This window comes from Coregonus lavaretus (genome assembly GCF_964263955.1).
Source record: "Coregonus lavaretus genome assembly, chromosome: 26".
NCBI lineage: Eukaryota > Metazoa > Chordata > Actinopteri > Salmoniformes > Salmonidae > Coregonus > Coregonus lavaretus.
In genome coordinates this window covers 14306831-14328226 of record NC_140013.1, presented here as the reverse complement: position 1 = coordinate 14328226, position 21396 = coordinate 14306831, and the positions used below count along the sequence as shown (strand labels likewise).

The following is a 21396-nucleotide window of genomic DNA, read 5'->3' as shown; positions in this document are numbered from 1 at the left end:
CGAGTGGTGCTGCAAGTTCGTGAGTGTTGGCAAGCTGCGCTGCGCAGTCGCCATACATCTGTAATGAGGAGCTGCAGCTAGGCTACTGATTTTTGGAATTAGTTGATTTCAAGTTTTGGTATTCATCCCTCTGGCTGGCCATCATGAACTAGCAAATAATATTCGACTTGTGTTAAAACTAGGTCAAAACCACATCAGTTTGCAGCAACCTCCTGATATGATTGAAACAACCGTCATTTCCTGTTATCAGGACAACTCACTTACTGAAGGAAGGCTTCACTGCAGTCTTTGCAGACCTCAGAGAAATGGGAGCCTCATTTAGAATAGTGTCTATGGGCAATTAAACTTGATCACTCCAAAAACACTTTCATGCACTGTGAAAACAGTTGGCCATTCCAGTGCTATGAAAAATAAGTCAGACTTGTAAGATCTTTATTGGGTAATGTTCCCCATTTATTGGAATAGATTGTGATGGGAAGTGTAGGCCCCTATGTGTCTGTGAGCCTGTGGATGAAAAAAAGACAGCCTGGTCTCATAGACTAGACGTAACATAGTAAATGTATTCCCGAGACACTTAAATTAGTATGATATGTTACGTTTGGTATGGTTATATAAGACAGATTGTTACTTAAGAAAAAAGGAAAGTGGGGTGGGTGTGTGTGTGTATAACGCTGACGTCTAGCAACCCAAAGGTTGCGAGTTCGAATATCATCACGGACAACTTTAGCATTTTAGCTAATTAGCAACTTTTCAATGACTACTACTTTTGAGCTACTTTACAACTATTTAGCATGTTAGCTAGCCCCTCCCATAACCCTAACCTTAACCATTTTAGCTAACCCTTCCCCTTTAACTTAACTCTTAAACTTAACCCTAACCCATAGCCTAGCTAACATTAGTAAGCTAGCGAATGTTAGCCACATAGCTAGAATCCGTAACATCATACTTTTGTAAATTCGTTACATATTGTACATTTTGCTAATTCGTAATATATAATACGAATTGTAATTCGTAACATATCATACAAATTGGGTGATGGACATCCACAAATTAATACATACCATACCATACGAAAACATATCATACTAATTGGAGTGTCTCTGATTACATACAGAATAATACGAAATGCTCTGAGACCAGGTTGCAGCAGAGGGCAAGTACTGTAGGACTGTTACAGGATAAATAGGTATTTGTGGAGGAATGAATGCACATGTGTGTCTGAGCACACTGCTTGTGTGGGCTGGCAGTGGAAGCTGGTCCCAGATTGTGAGGGATGAATTCAGGCTGTGCTCCTTTAAACCAGCAGCACAGCAGTATTGTTGGGCATGAACACAGTGCCATGGCTGCTGCTTGGAGTGTTCACAGTGGTGCTAATTTGAGCTTGGTCCCATGTGCTAGAGTTCTCAAGGTACTGGGACATAGTTCTCGGCAATCTCCAGGATGTACAGGTTACAGAGCCCCGAATGGTCTTCACTCTGCCGCGTCTCCATGACAACTATCCTGCGGGGGGGGGGGGGGGGGGGGGGTATTAATGGGTCAATCAAAACTATAATTACTTCATTTTGTGTGAGTGTGTATCCCATGAAAGTATACAGGCACACATACCGGTCTGATCCCACTAGACGGAAGGTCTTCTTGGAGTCTGTGATCTCCTGCAGTATGTCTGGGCCCTCTCCTCTCCTCTGCCAGCCATGACGCCACACAGCCAGCAGAGTGTTCTCAAAATACACTGAACCAGACAGACAGACAGACAGAGGGAGAGAATGTGCATTAGGTCCTCCATATCCCAATATTCCCCCCACCCCTCAAACCTCACAATGATTTTATCATGATGACCATGCTCCTCTACTCCTCCCCTTCTTACCTACAGATTCCACATCAAAAGTGAAAGTGATCTCAGTTTGAAGCATCCTATGGCTCCTCTGCGCCCCCTCCAGGCCCACTATGTGTACTGAATCTATTCAGAGGGGAGAGAGGCACACACAAACATTAGCACTTCCTACACATTTCCTTTTCCTTTTATAGACTGATAGAGACACCATCATTCAGGGGTTAAAACAGACTTGGTCTGTAACCAGCCTACTATATGTGGTCCTCTGTAGCTCAATTGGTAGAGCATGGCGCTTGTAACGCCAGGGTAGTGGGTTCGATCCCCGGGACCACCCATACATAAAAATGTATGCGCACATGACTGTAAGTCGCTTTGGATAAAAGCGTCTGCTAAATGGCATATTATTATTATTATTGTTATTCCTGAGGATGCTGATGATAATAACATGACTTACTCTCAATGAGCACCAGCAGAGTGTTACAGTCCAGCTGGTTCACCTGCACTGTGTCAGGACACCGGCTCTCTGGAACACAAACACACAGTTACAACACAACTGTCAGATTGGTCCAAACTAAGATGAAAGCTCACAACTCCATTGAACTGTATGTTCATAGAAACAAGCATGCTATGTGATGTGTTCACTTGAGTGTTCAGTTCATAGTACCAAAGCCAGTGTTGGTGAACCAAGAGGTGTTGGAGTTGAGGTTCATGTTGTTCAGTTGAATGGGCTGCTCAGGACTGGGGCCCCTGTGTACCCCGATACACACTAGAGGGTACTCCTGCTGTGGTGCCACCACCATCTCAAACACACGCAGGGGACTGGGAAGGGGGAAGTCAAAGTGCTGCAAGGGACAAATACACCGTCAGGGACTGTCAGCTGTGACAGTAGATGTGAATACAGGGTTGTGTCTAGTAGGGAGAAAACTATTTGAAACCGCGTGAAACAGCGAAGAACTATCGGAACTTATCCGATAAGATATTTTGCTAACTGTTTTGCTACGATGTGCCCTACTGAATAGCACCCAGGAAGACAGTGGGCAGCAGGATGATGAGAAGGGATGCTGTGGGATCCTGTGTGTACTCACCTTGATGAGCATGAACTTATGCATGGGCTCGTACCACTGCAGGAGTACCACACTGGCCTCCAGGGCACAGCACAGGAACACACAGCCCCGCTGCACGTTACTGGCTGCAGGGAGCAAGGGGGGGAAAGGAGAGGACCTCAGCATTCTAGTATTTTAACAGTCATTTAGCAGACACTTTTATCTAAATCAACTTTGACTTCAAACCCACTCGTGTTACAAGCACCATACTACAACTGAAGTTCAGTGACTGAACCGCATGAACCATTAAAAAAAATATTTTCTCACCCACTGAGCAGGTCTTGCAGCCTTTGGTGTCCGGTATCTTACATGAGACAGCAAACTTCCTGCAAATAAGAAATAAAATGTATGTTGATACATCATACTAACTACAGGGGGAGAAAATGTTATAATCAACAACAAACACCAGGGTCGTATTCACTAGGAACGAAGCGGAAGGAAACGGGCCGAAACGGGGAGGGACTACCACTGAACTTAAGATAAGAAATGCTTGTTTTGCTTCTCTGTTGGGAAAGGCTTTGCTACGGTGTTCACTAATGAATAAGGCCCAGCACTAGCGTATTTCAATGGATTATAGGGTTACCTAGGCAATAGTCTGTGGGTTGGCAAGGCCACCATCCGCTGCTCCTTTCGGGCCTGCTCATACAACTCCTTCAGTAAGTGAGAATGGAGCTGGGACGACTTACCTGTGGAGGAAAACACAGGCACAGATTATTTCAGTTTATTTTATCAATTTATTTGACAGATGTTAGTATTGTAGAATGTCTATGGCTTGCTGAATCTCACCTGATATTGACATGAGGACATTACTAATGGTGTAAACCCAGCTGCACTTTCCTGGATAGAGCTGCAGGAGAGGGGGAAGAGGACATTTCAAGGGTTTTAGAAGCAAATGATTGAGGCACATGTAGAGTTAAATAGAGATTACAAGCAATATGAAAGCAAAATGCAATACTGTACCTATAACATCAATTTTACTGAATTGTACAGTCATACTGTAGCATGAGCTTAATCTCTAAGACCATACATTTAGCCTCACTGTAGCTCTGGTCCAGAGCGTTAGGACGCATTCAACTCGTTATTGTCATCACGCAATGCGACCAGATCTAGCCTCACTGCAGACACAGAAAGACATTAGAGCAGATTCTCACCAGCTCCATGGTGGCCTCTGAGCTGTTCAGGTTGAGGGTGTAGATCCCCTCCTCTGCTCCCAGGATCAGGTGGTGGTCTTTGGTTGTCGGATGGTCCCATGTCGTTGAACAATTAACTTTCAATGGACAGCCATGGAATACTTTCTTAAAGTACACCTAGACACGAAGTGGAGAACAGGACCCTTATTCATAAAACGTCTCAGTGTAGGAGTGCTGATCTAGGATCATTTCCCTCATGGCTATATAATCGGATTAATTATGATCTAAAAAACTAAAGTGATCCTAGATCAGCACTACTACTTTGAGACGCTTTATGAATACGGACCCAGGAGTCACTCTCATTGTTCATAGTGTGTGTACAGTGTTCCAGATAAAGGTGTGAGCAATACAGAGTTACAGTAACTGTCGTAAGCTGTAGAGCGGCGTACTCGTGAGATTGGTGGACAAACTTACTGGTGGTTTCTTCAGCACAGGGCTGGCACATTCAACTGGATCCTGAAATAGAAAACAGACACATACTCTAAAGATGCATATTGGAATGAGTTTATCCACATTTCTGTGAGCCAACAAGTGATGTGTTTTCCTGGTCCTCCTCTCAGAAGGAAAAATTAAATGCTGTTTTAATTCCTGGTCCCATCCATACCTGGGGAGGCTGTCTCCTTCTCCTGTCTTTCTTGGGGGGCAGCTCAGGCGGTTGGAGGCCCGCTGGTCTGTCTGTTATGTGTAATGGGAAGGAGACAGGGTCTACAGTGGACACAATCATGTTGTTACTGTACATTAGAGAGCATGGAGAAGATGTGCTTCAGGGTAAATGTCACAGGTCAAAGGTAATTAATTCACTGTACATGGTATGCAATTCAGAAGGGACAACAGGGTGATCAAATGAAGATCCTATATCTCTAAGTAACAAGTAAGGATAAGAGTGGAGTTGACACTCACCGGAGTTGACGTTTCGCTGGGAGCGCGGACGGGGGACGGGGCGTGTGTGGGTGCCACTAGAGGTCCGGAGGAGGGGCGAGGGGGCGTAGAGGGTGCGCATTGTCCGGCCACGTTCGTCCTCCCCTGTCACAATCTCCTCTGAACTGGTACAAACTTTGGGCTGCATGGGCATACATGAGGTCAGGCACTGGAAATGTGGCCTTTATCAACACCATATTCATAGACACATAACAAATTGACATAGTTTGTGAAAATGTAGTTTGTTTACCTTAGGAGGGAGTGGGGGTGGGGTGTCATCTAGTGGGATTGTTTCGCTGTTCAGGGAGAAACAGAAATAGTTCAGTGTTTCAGATTGTTGTTTTCAGCCAAATCTTTGGATCTATTTTCCCATAAAGCTCTGTTATATAGATGGGTTGGCTGACAACGTCACGAAAATGATGTGCGCATCGATGTGGCCGGAAGGTGGCCGTTGTTATCATTCTGAACGGTCAGATAGTTAGCAACAATGACAAGAAGCTGCCATGTGGGGAATCGTAGGTGACTCGTTTCAGCTCATTGTATCTTGTTATTGATACCATGTCATGTTTTGAGGTGTTTTGACTGATGACATGTCTATACTAATATGGCAAAACATTTGCTAGTTAGCTAACCAACAACTGTAACGATGTATTTGAGAGACATCAAGTGCTCATTGTGCAAAACATTTGGAGCCTAAATATAGTTTACATATTGTCAACAGTCTAAGCCAACCCTGTCTGTTTTGTCCCATTTGGATTTGTATTTATTAAGGATCCCCATTAGACGGGGTTGGCTTAGACTGTAGACAACATGTCAACTATATTTAGTCTCCAAATGTTTATTGAAAACATAAATAAATTTGCACAATGAGCACTTAATGTCTCTCAAATACGTCGTTACTCTTCCTGGGGTCCAGCAACATTAAGGCAGCTATATACAATTTGTAAAATATTACATTTCATAACACTTTACCCAATACATTTAGCCACTACTCCACTATCACATATTTACAATACAACATCCATGTGTATGTGTGTGTAGAGTGCGTGTCTTGTCATGTGTATGTGTGTCTGTGCCTGTGTGTGTCTCTTCACAGCTCCCACTGTTCCATAAGGTGTATTTTTATCTGTTTTCTAATCTGATTCTACTGCTTTCATCAGTTACCTGATGTGGAATAGAGTTCCATGTAGACATGGCTCTATGTAATACTGTGCGCCTCCCATAGTCTGATTTTTACTTGGGGACTGTGAAGAGACCTCTGGTGGCATGTCTTGTGGGCTATGCATGGGTGTCTGAGCTGTGTGCTAGTAGTTTAAACAGACACCTCGAGGCATTCAACATGTCCCATAGTTGCGCACGCTTCAGTTTTGTTGCTAAACAACCAACCTGTCTATGCTACAAGCATGGTAAAGACAATGATGTTGAGAGCAGTCCATTGACTCCATCCCGTCCGAAAAATACAATACTCTTAGGAAAAAAGGCTTCTTCGTCATAGGAAAACCCTTTTTGGTTCCACGTAGAAGCCTTTACAAAAAGGGTTATCCTATGGGAACAGCCGAAGAACCCTTTTGGAACACTTCTTTCTAAGAGTGTACACCCGGACCTGTATTCACAAAGTGTATCAGAGTAGGAGTGCTAATCTAGGATCAGTTTTATCATAATGGATAAGAGAGGGGGTGCTGATCCATCAGCACTCCTACTCTGGGACGCTTTATGAATATGGGCCCAGAAAGATAGATCAGAGTGAATCGGTGAAGTACGTGTATGTCTCAGTAGGATTGCTTACCTTCTGGTGTAGATGGTGGGACTGTGGATAGAGTATAGAGAGAAGGAAGAGAGGGTTGTCAAACAAATCAGACAAATGTACAACTGAAGAAATGTCAATAAACTGATGAATTAATAATCAAGTGTGCATTATGATTACATGTCCACGTCATCATAGTCATCATCTGAGTCCATGCATTGGTCTCTACGGGAAAGAGAGAAAGGGAAAGAGATCAACACAGTGCCAGATAAAATCGGTAGTCAACAGTGGTCTTCTCATTACTCATTGGATCATTTGTCCTGTAAGTGGAAGACTTGGAGATGATGGAGCCATCAGTTAGTGTGTGATTGTTTTGCAGTAATCCGCTTACCTGATTAGGCTGTTGTTGCTGCCAGTGGATCCCAGTGTGCGCCACTGTACTGTAGGTCGTACCTGAAGTACAGAAAGACAATGACAGAAGACTCTGATCAATAAAGTACGCAGGCCAACATTTGTATCCACACTAGGAAGCACAGTGGTACACAGGCATGGATATCACCACAGGTACACACATGGACACACTCACACACACACGCTTACACACACACTTACTGTTGCTTCTGGTGAGGCTGTCTTTACTGGCCTCCTGGTGTAGAGCTGCTCCACTGATAACACACACATACCAATCCAATGATTAGTTGCACATGTATACAACAGATAACATTTCCTGGACAGGTTCACAAAGAAAATAAATAAATAAATATATCTCACAGCTGATGTCAGAGTTGGTTCTCTGTGCCTGGTTGTGTCTGTTAATGGAGTGAATCCTTCTCAAGGAGCCAGGTACCACAACCTATAGGAAATACCATCATATAGCCATGAGTACTGCATTCTTACATTTTACATATATTTTACAATGTGTGATCATGTGTATTGACGTGTATCATTCATGTGTATTGTGTATACAAGGTCTATTAATATATGATATTATGGTGTGTGTGTGTTTGATTGTGGAAGGTATGTGTGTGATGCTCTGACCTCCACATCCTCCTCCTCAGACGGCAGGCAGGGCTTCAGTTTCTCAGGGTGACGCAGCTTCTCCAGCAGATCCAAGATCAGATCCTGTCTCAGACACGGCTGGGTCAGAAACAGGTGCTGCAGGACAGAGAGAGAGAGAGAGAGATCGAGGCAGAGACAGACAAGAGAGAGAGAGAGAGAGAGAGAGAGAGAGAGAGAGAGAGAGAGAGAGAGAGAGAGAGAGAGAGAGAGAGATCAGGGAGAGAAAAAGGAATACAGGAATTACAAGAGATGAATAGAGGAACTCAAGTTTCAACTTTATTTGTCCCAGACTGGGCAAGAAGGCAATTGGAGCATAAAAATAACATTGAACATATAAAATCCACTTGGATCATAGTGACACACAGTTGTGGTAAATACAATGGGCTAGTACATCAAGTCATAGGGCTGACAGCCATCAATAGACACATACACTGAGTGTACATAGGCTGACTAGGTGAATCCAGGTGAAAGCTATGATCCCTTATAGATATCACATGTTAAATCCACTTCAATCAGTGTAGATGAAGGGGAGGAGACAGGTTTAAGAAGGATTTTTAGGCCTTGAGACAATTGAGACATGGATTGTGTACAGTGAGTGATCCCCTGCTGATTTTGTAAGTTTGCCCACTGACAAAGAAATGATCAGTCTATAATTTTAATGGTAGGTTTATTTGAACAGTGAGAGACAGAATAACAACAAAAAATCCAGAAAAACACGTCAAAAATGTTATAAATAGATTTGCATGTTAATGAGGGAAATAAGTATTTGACCCCTCTCAATCAGAAAGATTTCTGGCTCCCAGGTGTATTTTATACAGGTAACGAGCTGAGATTAGGAGCACACTCTTAAAGGGAGTGCTCCTAATCTCAGCTTGTTAGCTGTATAAAAGACACCTGTCCACAGAAGCAATCAATCAATCAGATTCCAAACCTCTCCACCATGGCCAAGACCAAAGAGCTCTCCAAGGACGTCAGGGACAAGATTGTAGACCTACACAAGGCTGGAATGGGCTACAAGACCATCGCCAAGCAGCTTGGTGAGAAGGTGACAACAGTTGGTGCGATTATTCGCAAATGGAAGAAACACAAAAGAACTGTCAATCTCCCTCGGCCTGGGGCTCTATGCAAGATCTCACCTCGTGGAGTTGCAATGATCATGAGAACGGTGAGGAATCAGCCCAGAACTACACGGGAGGATCTTGTCAATGATTTCAAGGCAGCTGGGACCATAGTCACCAAGAAAACAATTGGTAACACACTACGCCGTGAAGGACTGAAATCCTGCAGCGCCCACAAGGTCCCCCTGCTCAAGAAAGCACATATACATGCCCGTCTGAAGTTTGCCAGTGAACATCTGAATGGTTCAGAGGAGAACTGGGTGAAAGTGTTGTGGTCAGATGAGACCAAAATGGAGTTCTTTGGCATCAACTCAACTCGCCGTGTTTGGAGGAGGAGGAATGCTGCCTATGACCCCAAGAACACCATCCCCACCGTCAAACATGGAGGTGGAAACATTATGCTTTGGGGGTGTTTTTCTGCTAAGGGGACAGGACAACTTCACCGCATCAAAGGGACGATGGACGGGGCCATGTACCGTCAAATCTTGGGTGAGAACCTCCTTCCCTCAGCCAGGGCATTGAAAATGGGTCGTGGATGGGTATTCCAGCATGACAATGACCCAAAACACACGGCCAAGGCAACAAAGGAGTGGCTCAAGAATAAGCACATTAAGGTCCTGGAGTGGCCTAGCTAGTCTCCAGACCTTAATCCCATAGAACATCTGTGGAGGGAGCTGAAGGTTCGAGTTGCCAAACGTCAGCCTCGAAACCTTAATGACTTGGAGAAGATCTGCAAAGAGGAGTGGGACAAAATCCCTCCTGAGATGTGTGCAAACCTGGTGGCCAACTACAAGAAACGTCTGACCTCTGTGATTGCCAACAAGGGTTTTGCCACCAAGTACTAAGTCATGTTTTGCAGAGGGGCCAAATACTTATTTCCCTCATTAAAATGCAAATCAATATATACCATTTGTGACATGCGTTTTTTTCTGGATTTTGTTGTTGTTATTCTGTCTCTCACTGTTCAAATAAACCTACCATTAAAATTATAGACTGATAATTTCTTTGTCAGTGGGAAAACGTACAAAATCAGCAGGGGATCAAATACTTTTTTCCCTCACTGTATGTGTGCCATTCAGAGGGTGAATGGGCAAGACTATTTAAGTGTCTTTGAACTGGGTATGGTAGTGGGTGCCGGGTGCACCAGTTTGTATCAAGAACTGCAATGCTGCTGGGGTTTTCAAGCTGAACAGTTTCCCGTGTGTATCAAGAATGGTCCACCACCCAAAGGACATCCAGCCAACTTGACACAACTGTGGGAAGCATTGGAGTCAACATGGGCCAGCACCCCTGTGGAATGCTTTCGACACCTTGTAGAGTCCATGCCCTGAAGAATTTAGGCTGTTCTGAGGGCAAAAGGGGGTGCAACTGAATATTAGGAAGCTGTTCATAATCTTTGGTATAGTCAGTGTATACAGTAGTCCTACTAGTGATTGATGTTAGCATCAGCACAAAAGTATAGCAAGCCAAAGTTGCCTAATAAGTAAAGTGCTCAGTGCATTCTTAGATCATCTCATCAACAACATATCAACAATGAGCTGAAAAAAACTAAAAAACATCACCAACGTCAACACCACCACAAATAGGGTGAATGCACCAATTTGTGAGTCGCTCTGGATAAGAGCGTCTGCTAAATGACGTAAATGTGCCCTTGAGCAAGGCACTTAACCCTAATTGCTCCTGTAAGTCGCTCTGGATAAGAGCGTCTGCTAAATGACTAAAATGTAAATGTAATTACCGTCGTCATCCTCAAAATCATCATCATCCCTAGCCTATCTCCTTCTTTTCCCTGTATTGAAAAGGGCAATGGCCATAGGGGTGAAGGAGTGCTTGTACCTGTTAGTCTTAACAGTGGGGAATCTACACTGGGAGCCAGAGGGTAGGACCTGGAACTCATGGTGTAGGGGGTGGACACAGTCAGACAGGATGGATTCTGCCTTCCTCACCGCTTGTCTGCTCTACAGGTCAGACAGACTACTCTGCTGGACTCCCGTGATCTTACTGCCCACTTTCACTATTCTAGCTAGGGCATTTTTAGGAAAGGTGAGGGAAGGAGAAAGAGGAGAGGTGGGTGGGTGAGTGAGATCTAGCAGAGAAGAGAGATATTCTCTGTGTTTCTTGAGGTTTACTCACTGTCAGCATCTTTGAGGCACTGGGTCTCTTCTTAGTGTTCCTGATCAGCATCGCCTTGACAAAGTTATAGAAAATCGAGGACCTAACATGAAAGTGGTAGAAGAAAATACTGTTATTTTAACCAACTGCATATTACAGACTGTAGATGAATTGACTGAATTAAATAATACAGGTATCATTGCCACAGCTCAAGTGGGTAGTAATGGTCTTACTGCATACCATTTGGCCTTTTCCTTTAGTTTAGGAGGCTGGTAGCCACTTTTGGACATGAGGAACAGCACCCTGAGAAAAGACAAGACTTTGATGTGAGGTTTGTGTGTGTCTGCCTGTCTGTGTGTGTGTGTTTGTGTGTGTGGGTGTCTGTGTCGTCACAGGTCGGTATTGTAAATGAGAATTAGTTCTTAATTGACTTACCGGTATAAATAAAGGTGAAATAAAAAATAAAAAGTGGGGGTAGGCATGTGGTTAACAGCATGCATCAATGTACATACAACTGGAACATGAGGGGGTGTGGAAGGAGGAAAGTCTTGATTCTTTCTGCGGGAAGTGTGAATGTAAGAAAGAATGTTGTGTGTGTGTGTGTGTGTGTGTGTGTATGTGTGTGTGTGTGTGTGTGTGTGTGTGTGTGTGTGTGTGTGTGTGTGTGTGTGTGTGTGTGTGGGTGAGAGGAATGATTTGTGTGTTTGTGATTACCGTAGTGGGTGCACATCGAACAAGGGGGGCTGCAGCTCAGCCAGCTCGATGGCAGTGATTCCCACAGACCACACGTCACACAGCTCGTTGTAACCCCCCTTTATCTCCACGGCAGCCACCTCTGGCGCCATCCTGGAAGACAACAGCAACCGCTACTATCAACATCAAGACCATCTGATATCAGATACAACCTCAAGAAGAGCCACAGGGAGGGAACTCATTTGAACTTCAACCTCACCAGTAAGGAGTCCCGATGAAGGACATCCGCCGTGCCAGAGTAGCCGTGATCTGTGCCGAAATCCCAAAGTCCGCTAAACAGCCAGATAATAAATATGTCACATTTAATAAGTGGGGACAAAAATCAATGATTTAAGTGTCACTTTTACAGCCTGATGAGTGTATTAGGGCTTCACAGTCACAAACCTAGCTTCACCTCTCCTTGGTCATTCAGGAGGATGTTGGCACCCTGGACAACAGAAAGATGAGACACAAGTGATCACGACAGAGCAATGTGTACAGTATATGCTGTTTGGACAGCATGAAAACACAACAAACATTGTATCCTAACTTAAAGCAAACCTTGTCTGAGCCAGAACAGCCCTTAGCGACAGACTAACGTCCTGTCTAGGAGGTGTACTAGTACATCAAGTTGCCTCATGCTACTGAAACAGGAGATAGGCTCCTGCCCCTATGGGCCATTCATAACCGTTATAGAGGCATAACTCATCCCAGCAGATTAGGGAGTCAACCCTGGTCATCTCACCTTTATATCTCTGTGAATCTTCTTCTGGCCATGTAAGTAATCCAGACCCTGCAGGTAGACAGTTAGTACACTGTTACGTGTTGATATCAAAGCTGGAGAAATCACAACTATTACCTATAACAGCCAAGTGACATGTTATACATGCTATATTGTAATGTGCGATATGACTGGTCTTACCTGAAACATCTCCCTGCAGACAAATGCAATCTGAAGCTCAGAGAGAGGCCCAGTCACTTGAGGGAGAGAAGAGGGGGTGTGAAGTTGGACACTGTTTTATAAACTCTGTTACAGTTGTAGATCGTAATCTGCTCCAGTTGACCCCCCCACACACACACACACAGACACACACACAAAAAAGACCTGTATTCAACATCTGATCAAACCCCTCATTTCTCTAGAGGACGAAGTGACAAATGTACAGCAGTCGATAATGATGAGTAACTCACTCAAATTAAATCTATAAAAATATGCGAATGCAAAATATTTTTTGGCCGGAGGGGTTTTGCTGTGTAATGGTAAATGGTGATTCACTCTTAGAAAAAATGGTTCCAAAAGGGTTCTTCGGCTGTCCCCATAGGATAACCATTTTTGGTTCCAGGTAGAACCCTGTTTGAGAAACAGATGCCTCACAGGTCCTCAACTGGCAGCTTCATTAAATAGTACCCGCAAAACACCAGTCTCAACGTCAACAGTGAAGAGGCGACTCCAGGATGCTGACCTAGGCAGAGTTGCAAAGAAAAAGTCTCGTGTCTGTGTTCTTTTGCCCATCTTAATCTTTTCTTTTTATTGGCCAGTCTGAGATATGGCTTTTTCTTTGCAACTCTGCCTAGGTCGGCATCCCGGAGTCGCCTCTTCACTGTTGACGTTGAGACTGGTGTTTTGCGGGTACTATTTAATGAAGCTGCCAGTTGAGGACCTGTGAGGCATCTGTTTCTCAAACTAGACACTCTAATGTATTTGTCCTCTTGCTCAGTTGTGCACTGGGGCCTCCCACTCCTCTTTCTATTCTGGTTAGAGCCAGTTTGCGGCTGTTCTGTGAAGGGAGTAGTACACAGCGTTGTACGAGATCTTCAGTTTCTTGGCAATTTCTCGCATGGAATAGCCTTCATTTCTCAGAACAAGAATAGACTGACGAGTTTCATAAGAAAGTTATTTGTTTCTGGCCATTTTGAGCCTGTAATCGAACCCACAATTGCTAATGCTCCAGATACTCAACTAGTCTCAAGAAGGCCAGTTTTATTGCTTCTTTAATCAGCACAACAGTTTTCAGCTGTGCTAACATAATTGCAAAAGTTTTTTTTTATGATCAATTAGCCTTTTAAAATTATAAACTTGGATTAGCAAACACAATGTGCCATTGGAACACAGGACTGATGGTTGCTGATAATGGGCCTCTGTACGCCTATGTAGATATTTCATTAAAAATCAGCCATTTCCAGCTACAATGGCCAATTTACAACATTAACAATGTCTACACTGTATTTCTGATCAATTTGATGTTATTTTAATGGACAAAAAAATTTGCTTTTCTTTCGAAAACAAGGACATTTCTATGTGACCCCAAACTTTTGACCGGTAGTGTATTTTAGATCACCTCTCACTTTTTGTTTGTCTGAAATGTTCACTTTCCTCATCAGAGTTTTCTCAGTTAAAGAGATAAATCAACCTAAGCTGACACACACACCATGGTAGACGTCGTGGAGAGAGCCTCCTCCACAGAACTCCATGCAGATCGACAGCTTGTTGGCCCTGGAAACACACGCATGTCACACACACATATGTCATATTAAAGGGTTATACTCCCAGTAATTTTATCATGATCACAACTGATAATATTATATATACAATTAGTCTGTATCATCCCATTCCAACCAAAGTATGATATGTGGCTGTGTATGGTAGGGCCTGCTCAGTGCCCACTCACCGTATATAGCTGCCATAATAGGCCACAATGTTGCGGTGCTTGCAGCTCTTCACGATGACAATCTCCTGCTGGATTACTGAGAAGTCCTCCTCTGTGTGGTAAAAGGTAGTATCATCTCATATAATTTTATACCATGTACCACACTGCAATGTATGTGGATGCCAGATGATGTCACAATATAGCACCACAACATCATCTTGGTTTGTAACCAACTGCTTTTGTGGAATGGTAACATTTGACACCGGCATTACTGCAGAAATCTGATACCAATGTGGATTGAAAGGTTTGTTTCTTTCAGACCTGTGTTCAAATACTACTTGAAATCATTTCAAATACTATATTTGTGCTCGATTGAGCTTGCCTGTTGTAATGGAACCAATATAAATGTATAGAATGACCAAACCCCGCCCACCTGGCACTCCAGACAGGTTCAAGCAAACGCTCCAAGTATTTGAAAGATATCATATAGTATTTAAACCAATGATGTATATAAACCCTGGATTGCTGATGCTATGTATTGGCCATTGAGAGGATTCTAAGCCACCGGTTAGCCATATTGGCACGCCCCAGTAGGAGCAGTCCTCCATAGGAATGAATGGAATTCTACAGTATTTCAATAAAATGTTTCAAGGACAAAATTATTTAAGTATTTTTTGTAGTTGCAGTGGGGACAGTAACATTAGTAATCTCAAAAAAGTATACTTATATATATATATATATATATATATTACATAAGGCAAATGTTTTAATATTATTATTTATTTGTATGTTTAGCTCACATAATATAATTGAAAACTATGCATAAAGGTGTCTGTAATAGAATGAATGTGGCAAAAACTAATGTAGACATTAATAAATGCATTTCTATAGCTTCCAAAATATTTTTACACCGGTGGGGGAGTGCCCAGATGGAGGCACGGTGGCTTCAACACAGCGTCCTCTATTAGTCATCTAGTGTATATATATCATTGATTTGAACCCATGTGTGGTCTCTAGTATCTGTAGTAACAGAGGGGACTTCTTTACCTGGCTCCATCTTGATGACCTTGATGGCCGCCAGCTCCCCGTTCTGCTTGTTCCGAGCCTGAGTAACAGACAGCTGCATCAGTCAGTGGGCTTGTTTTGAAATGGGGAGTATAACCTGATTCACTGACCTCAGGACAGATCATGTTGGGTCTATGAGTTTATGCTACAATTACTTTCCATTGAAAAAGTGTGTTCATTATCTGTTGAGAGTTGAGATGGTGTAGCTTTACTGTGGCGTTCACTGTTTTGTTTACTATGCTAAAAAGGTATGTGGTCTGCTGTGAGGCAACACCTACCAGGACTGCCCAGACTGTGCTAATAACTTCTGCATTGCCTAATTACACAGCCTACATACACTAGAGCACACCAATGAGAGACCCTGTTTGTTGGTTGACACAACAACACTAAGCACAGTGGAAAGTAGACAGGCAATAGGGTAGGTTTAGCCGGCAGGGGGCTGGGTTGAGTGGAGAGAGATGGTCACTGAAGGAAACCCACAAAACAAACAGTGCTCATCTCACAGACCACTGGAAACATTGTGATTAAAGCCAGGCAGTTTCCATGGTGACGTCACTGTCCTTATTGACAGATTGACACCACACAGATAGACATACAGACACATTCACGAGCTCTTATGAAGTGACAAATGTCTTAAGAAGCACAGCAGTCGATAACGATGAGTAACTAATGATCACTCAAATTAAATTTATAAAAATAGGCGAATGCAGAAGATGTTTAGGGAGAAGGAGGGATTTTGCAGTGTAATGGTAAATGGTGATAGGTGACCTTTATGAGTATCCCTGTGTTTGAACTTTAGGCACATCATAACATAACTTCCTCCCAGTGGTACTTCACCAAGTAGAACTGTAGATCACCTCTCACATTTTGTTTCTCCCTTCCTTTTTCTCAGAGTTTTCCCAGTTAAAGAGATAAATCACAAATCAACCTAACCTACACACACACACACACTCTTGTACAGCTAACCTTGTGGGGACACACAATTCAGTCCCATTCTAAATCCTATTTTCCCTAACCCTAAACCTAACCCTAATCCATACTCTTACTCTTACCCTAACCCAAAAACCTAACCTTAACCCTAAACCTAACCCTAACCCTAAACTAACACTAACTCCTAACCCTATCTCTAAACCTAATTCTAACCCTAACACTAATTCTAACCTTAACCCTAAACCCCCTAGAAAAAGCATTTGACCTTGTGGGGACTAACAAAATGTCCCCAGTTGGTCAAATTTTTGTTCGTTTACTATTCTTGTGGGGACTTCTGGTCCCCACAAGTATAGTTAAACATCCACACACACACACACACACACACACACACAGACAGACACACAGACAGACACACACACAGACACACTCTATTTCTTGTGAAGTGTAAATTCTGTAAATACCAATGACTCTCTCACTTCTTTATTTTCACTTTCTGGCCTGGTATCAAAGATTGCACCTGGTCCAAAATGTCATCACATTTTATTGGCAGAGACACATTACAGTAACCCACTGTTTTCAGTATTATAAGTATTGTGGCTCGGCTGAAACTCAACCTTATACTGTCCTTCTGACTTTGGTACATAAGGAGTCAATGCCTATGAGCCTGTGGGATAGATTCTATTGCATCGAAAACTTGAGAATTGTGTAAGTAGTTCTTCTGAATGTCACGTTAGTATGATCCCTGCCTACAAATGTAACAAGTCTACTTCCATAGAGGGTAAATCCATTTGAATTCAATCACTTTTTGAAAGTATCCATAACTGTTTGCCCATGGAAGAAGTGGCTTTTTGGACCTGAATTCCAAAACGTTCAGGAGATAGAGGTGCTGAAATTTGACCCATTTTCCATACCTAAGCATACTATGAGACATCTATGTCTTCATCAATGGAAAAGATAAACGGTTGAAAGCTTACAAACAGGGTTTTTCCATTCAAAAACATTTTGATTGAAAATTATGACACATTTTTACCTTTAACGTAAATGATCTAAAAACATGTAAAGTCAAATTTGTTTCATATTCACATATGTTGTAGTTTAGACCCTACTTTACATAATCTGAGGTTTTTCTGTTGTTCCCACCATCGGTTGAGAAACAACATGCTGTTGAATACAGGGAGGGTATCATTTAAATCATATAAATATATTTCATAGAATGGACCTATCCCTTCAGACCCCTGCAATTTAGCTGGTACACCATTGAAATTTAAATTGAATTGACATTTATACTTCTAATTACTACCACAAAGATGGCCGCCGGTCCACCCACCGTCGAATGTCAACTTAAATGTCTATTCTATTATCTATATTTCTATGATTTCAATAAGTTTCCTATGGAGGATGACAGTATTATTTAAAACAACAGATATTAACATTCACGTCAACATTCTATGATGTGTGGATATCCAACCATCTTTGTGGTACCATTTGAAAGTAGAAATGTCTATTTGATTCCCATTTTAGTACATTTATCAGACAAAACATGACACCCACCATGTATTCTAACCAATTGTACTATTATGTGTGTTTTTTCACGTTATTTGTAATTTATTCTGTTCATAATGTTTCTGCCACCGTCTCTTATAAACAAAAAGAGCTTACTGTTATTTTATTTTACTGCTGCTCTTTAATTATTTGCTATTTTTATTTTCTACTTCTCTTTTTTACTGAACACTTTTTTTTCTTTTCTTAAAACTGCATTGAGGGCTTGTAAGCATTTCACTGTTGTATTCGGTGCATGTGGCAAATAAAATTTGATTTGATTTGAATCAAGAGCATGTTGTGTCTCAACTGATGGCGGGCACAGCAACAAAACCTCAGATGATGTAAAGTAGGGTCTAAGCTACAACATATGTGAATATGAGAAGGAAAAAATGAGTTTACGTGTTTTTAGATAATTGACATTTAAGGTTATAAAAAAATTACATTGTATTTAAAAATACAACCCTGTTTGTAAGCTTTTAAATTATATAAATCTCAACCGTTTATCTTTCCAGTGATCACTGTCTCATGGTATGGTGGGGTATGCAAAATAGGTCAACGTTGAGCACCTTTATTTCTTGAATGTTTTGACATTCAGGTCCAAAAAGTCACTTTCTGACCACTTCTACAATGGGCAAATACTGTATGTATGGAAGTCTTAGTTCAAATCAAAAGGGGTGCTATCAAAAAGTGATTGAATTCAAATGGATTTACACTAGATAGAGGATAGGAGTTGAAGTTGAAAAAAGGAGTCTTAGTTCAATGTGTACCAAAAAAAGTATTCTGCTTTCATGGAACAGTGTGCCGAAGCAGACTTGTCTGTTTGTATTTACAGTAGGCCTAGGGAAAGTTGGGAGGCCTGATAACAATGTAGTTCAACAGAAATGTACCCACAGTGATGTTGAGGCTACACAGAGTTCAAAGTTACCAGCCTATAAAAACCCACAGCTCTTTCAATCACTGAGAAGCTTCATGTTGTTGCCCAACAAGAACATTAGCCCCCATAATGAACATATGAGCCATTGACTAATATTGGCAGAAGTCCAGGTATTTTCCTGGTGTTTATTTTTGTTTCCTTGACCCCCCACCCCCCTCCAGACACTGTTGACGTAGACAGCATGCTAACCAAACCTGTTCTCCCTCTCCCACACATGCTCACTCAAGGCTGGCCTATTTCCTTGACACTGTGGGTAAGCAAAGTGCCGCATCTGCAGGTCTCCATCAGTATTCAGTCTGCTCGTTGAATCAAGGCCTTAGAGGGTGGATGAGTGTGTGTGTGTGTGTCTATGTGTGTGTATGTGTCAGCTTGTGTGTATGCCCCCTGTGGGTGAGTGTATGTATGTGAAGGCCCCTGTGGCTTCAGTGCTTTGAATGTGTATATATCCACTTTGCAGAAAAAACAGTTTGTTTGCAGATATTGCTACCATAAGTTGTTGAATAAATGCAAAGTACTGTAAAAATAGAGCAGAATCTATTGATGGCCTCCGTTTCTCTCTGGAGAGGAAGTGCGCTCCATATCCCCCACCACTTTGCATCAGTCACATGTACAGTGGACAAGCTCCTGAACACAGCAGCTTGCAAACTCTGCCAATGCTCGTCCATTAAGGTCATTTATGACATTGTAAAATATTTGTAATTTTCCTACAATACCATTTTTGACATTGTAGAGTGTACCAGGATTCTGGTAAGGGTATAAATACCACATTAGATACCTTATTTACATAAAATGTTCCTTATGGAATAATGGAATAAAAGTGAAAATGGTGTGCTCCACATTGAATTCATGCTATACTGTAGCTTTAACATCCAACACAGAGAAGGCACATAGCAACTAAACTAAATTATGATGGCTGGTGCTGAATAGCACACTCATCATGTGGTGTTCAAACAGGTGCAAAACACACTGCATTTCTGCAAAGTTCTGTGACAGGCGACAATATGACTTATTCAGAGATAGAATGTGTCCTTGCAACTTGTAGGTAACAAGTGTTACTGGAAGATACAGTTTGATATTGCCTCCCAACAACCATGCATATCAATGATAAGCTTATGTATTTGTTTGAATGGATGTGATGTGATGTTCCAACTCACTTATTGGTCACATCCTAATGCCCTATCCTGATTAGAGGTAAACACATTGTGTACCTAATGTGGTCATAATAAATGTGTCTTTAGGACAGTGAATTCTCCAGAGCAGTGACAGGTTGTCTTGTTCCAACACAGTTACGGACTGAGAAGACATTCTGCCATGAACAAAACTGCTACATACAAAGCCACAGTGTAACTGACTGGGGTTGAGCTGTCAGCGGTAAACACAACTGACCTCATGGTAAGAGTATAGGACTCAGTTACCTCAAGAAAGACAACATAGATTAACCTCTATTCCCTGGTGAGCTATGAGCCAATCCTTCACTACTTGAGGAAACATATTCCACAGAATTTAGATAAAGCAGGAGTGAAACAAGTGTGTTTTAATGTAATACACTTTCATGTAATACAAAGGGACATATTCACTAACCAAAAGTGAAAGATGAAGAGACAAAGGAAACCCGTGTATGAAAAAAATCTAAAATATCTGATCATAAATTATTTTTCTAAAGCCACTTCCTTTTTGAAACAGGAATTACAAAAAACTGAAGTCTAAACTCCCTGAGAATGTGAATGAAATAATCCAACAAGGTTAATTTACTTGAGACATCATTTAGGCCTACATGAAATCAAACCATAGCCTGCACCCACAAATAAAATCTTTAATGGAATATTTTACTGTAAATCAGACTATTGACATTCGAAACACAGGCCACCATGAGAAACATCACAAAAAAGTAAAAAGCACAGCAACAAGGTAGCATAAAACTCTCTGAAAATGTCCTTGGTTGTGAGTTGTTTTAATCTCTGACCTTGTAAACCTCGCCATAGGTGCCTCCACCGACACGGAGCAGAATCTCAAAGTCCTCCTGGGGGTTCCGGGTGGAGATGTCCAGGGCAGCCCGGTTCTGGGAGTCCATTACTCCTGGAGCATGGCACAAACACACACACACAGAAGTAAACTCCCTCCACTGACTACTGTTCCTGCTGCAGGCGCACAAACACCACACCACACCCTCTCACCTTCCTTCTTCACTCACCACTCTCTCTCGTCTCTTTTCTCTCTCTTTGTTGCCTGGACTAAATTATCTGTAATGTTCAGTGAAGCTCATTTACATTTACTCTGGTTTTATTTCCTGTTGGGTGTAAGTCTGTAAAGGAGTGAGTGTATCAGAGAGAGAGAGAGAGAGACTTAGTTTCACAATTTTTGACATTCTTTGTAGTGTGTGTGTGTGTGTGTGTGTGTGTGTGTGTGTGTGTGTGTGTGTGTGTGTGTGTGTGTGTGTGTGTGTGTGTGTGTGTGTGCAGCTGCGTTACTC

The 21396-nt window shown here is 42.2% G+C and overlaps 1 protein-coding gene across 1 annotated transcript; it reads right to left on the bottom strand.

Moving 5' to 3' along the window:
* Positions 1-425: 425 nt before the first annotated feature.
* On the bottom strand, positions 426-21072 carry LOC311101314 (mitogen-activated protein kinase kinase kinase kinase 5-like). The gene is made up of 31 exons (XM_084142440.1): positions 20890-21072; positions 15503-15560; positions 14477-14567; positions 14237-14301; positions 12730-12785; positions 12553-12600; positions 12213-12255; positions 12028-12100; positions 11790-11921; positions 11316-11378; positions 11097-11178; positions 7825-7941; positions 7558-7639; positions 7399-7451; positions 7178-7239; positions 6967-7011; positions 6829-6849; positions 5293-5338; positions 5025-5184; positions 4729-4829; positions 4539-4580; positions 4086-4241; positions 3721-3781; positions 3518-3620; positions 3202-3260; positions 2917-3020; positions 2496-2673; positions 2286-2354; positions 1865-1957; positions 1606-1729; positions 426-1500 (listed from the first exon to the last, which is right to left on the bottom strand). Exons 1-31 carry the CDS (start codon positions 20995-20997, stop codon positions 1404-1406), a joined length of 2592 nt encoding a protein of 863 aa, XP_083998566.1. The 5' UTR covers positions 20998-21072; the 3' UTR covers positions 426-1403.
* Positions 21073-21396: the final 324 nt, after the last annotated feature.

What these genes read in the sequence shown, in the direction of transcription:
- LOC311101314 (XM_084142440.1), bottom strand. Translation starts at nt 20,997, where the DNA reads ATGGACTCCCAGAACCGGGCTGCCCTGGACATCTCCACCCGGAACCCC. An exon ending in TCTCCACGACGTCTACCATG is followed by an intron (nt 12,786 to 14,236) that starts GTGTGTGTGTCA and finishes CTCTCCCTCAAG; the next exon opens with TGACTGGGCCTCTCTCTGAG. An exon ending in CGTCTAGTGGGATCAGACCG is followed by an intron (nt 1,501 to 1,605) that starts GTATGTGTGCCT and finishes CCCCCCCCGCAG; the next exon opens with GATAGTTGTCATGGAGACGC.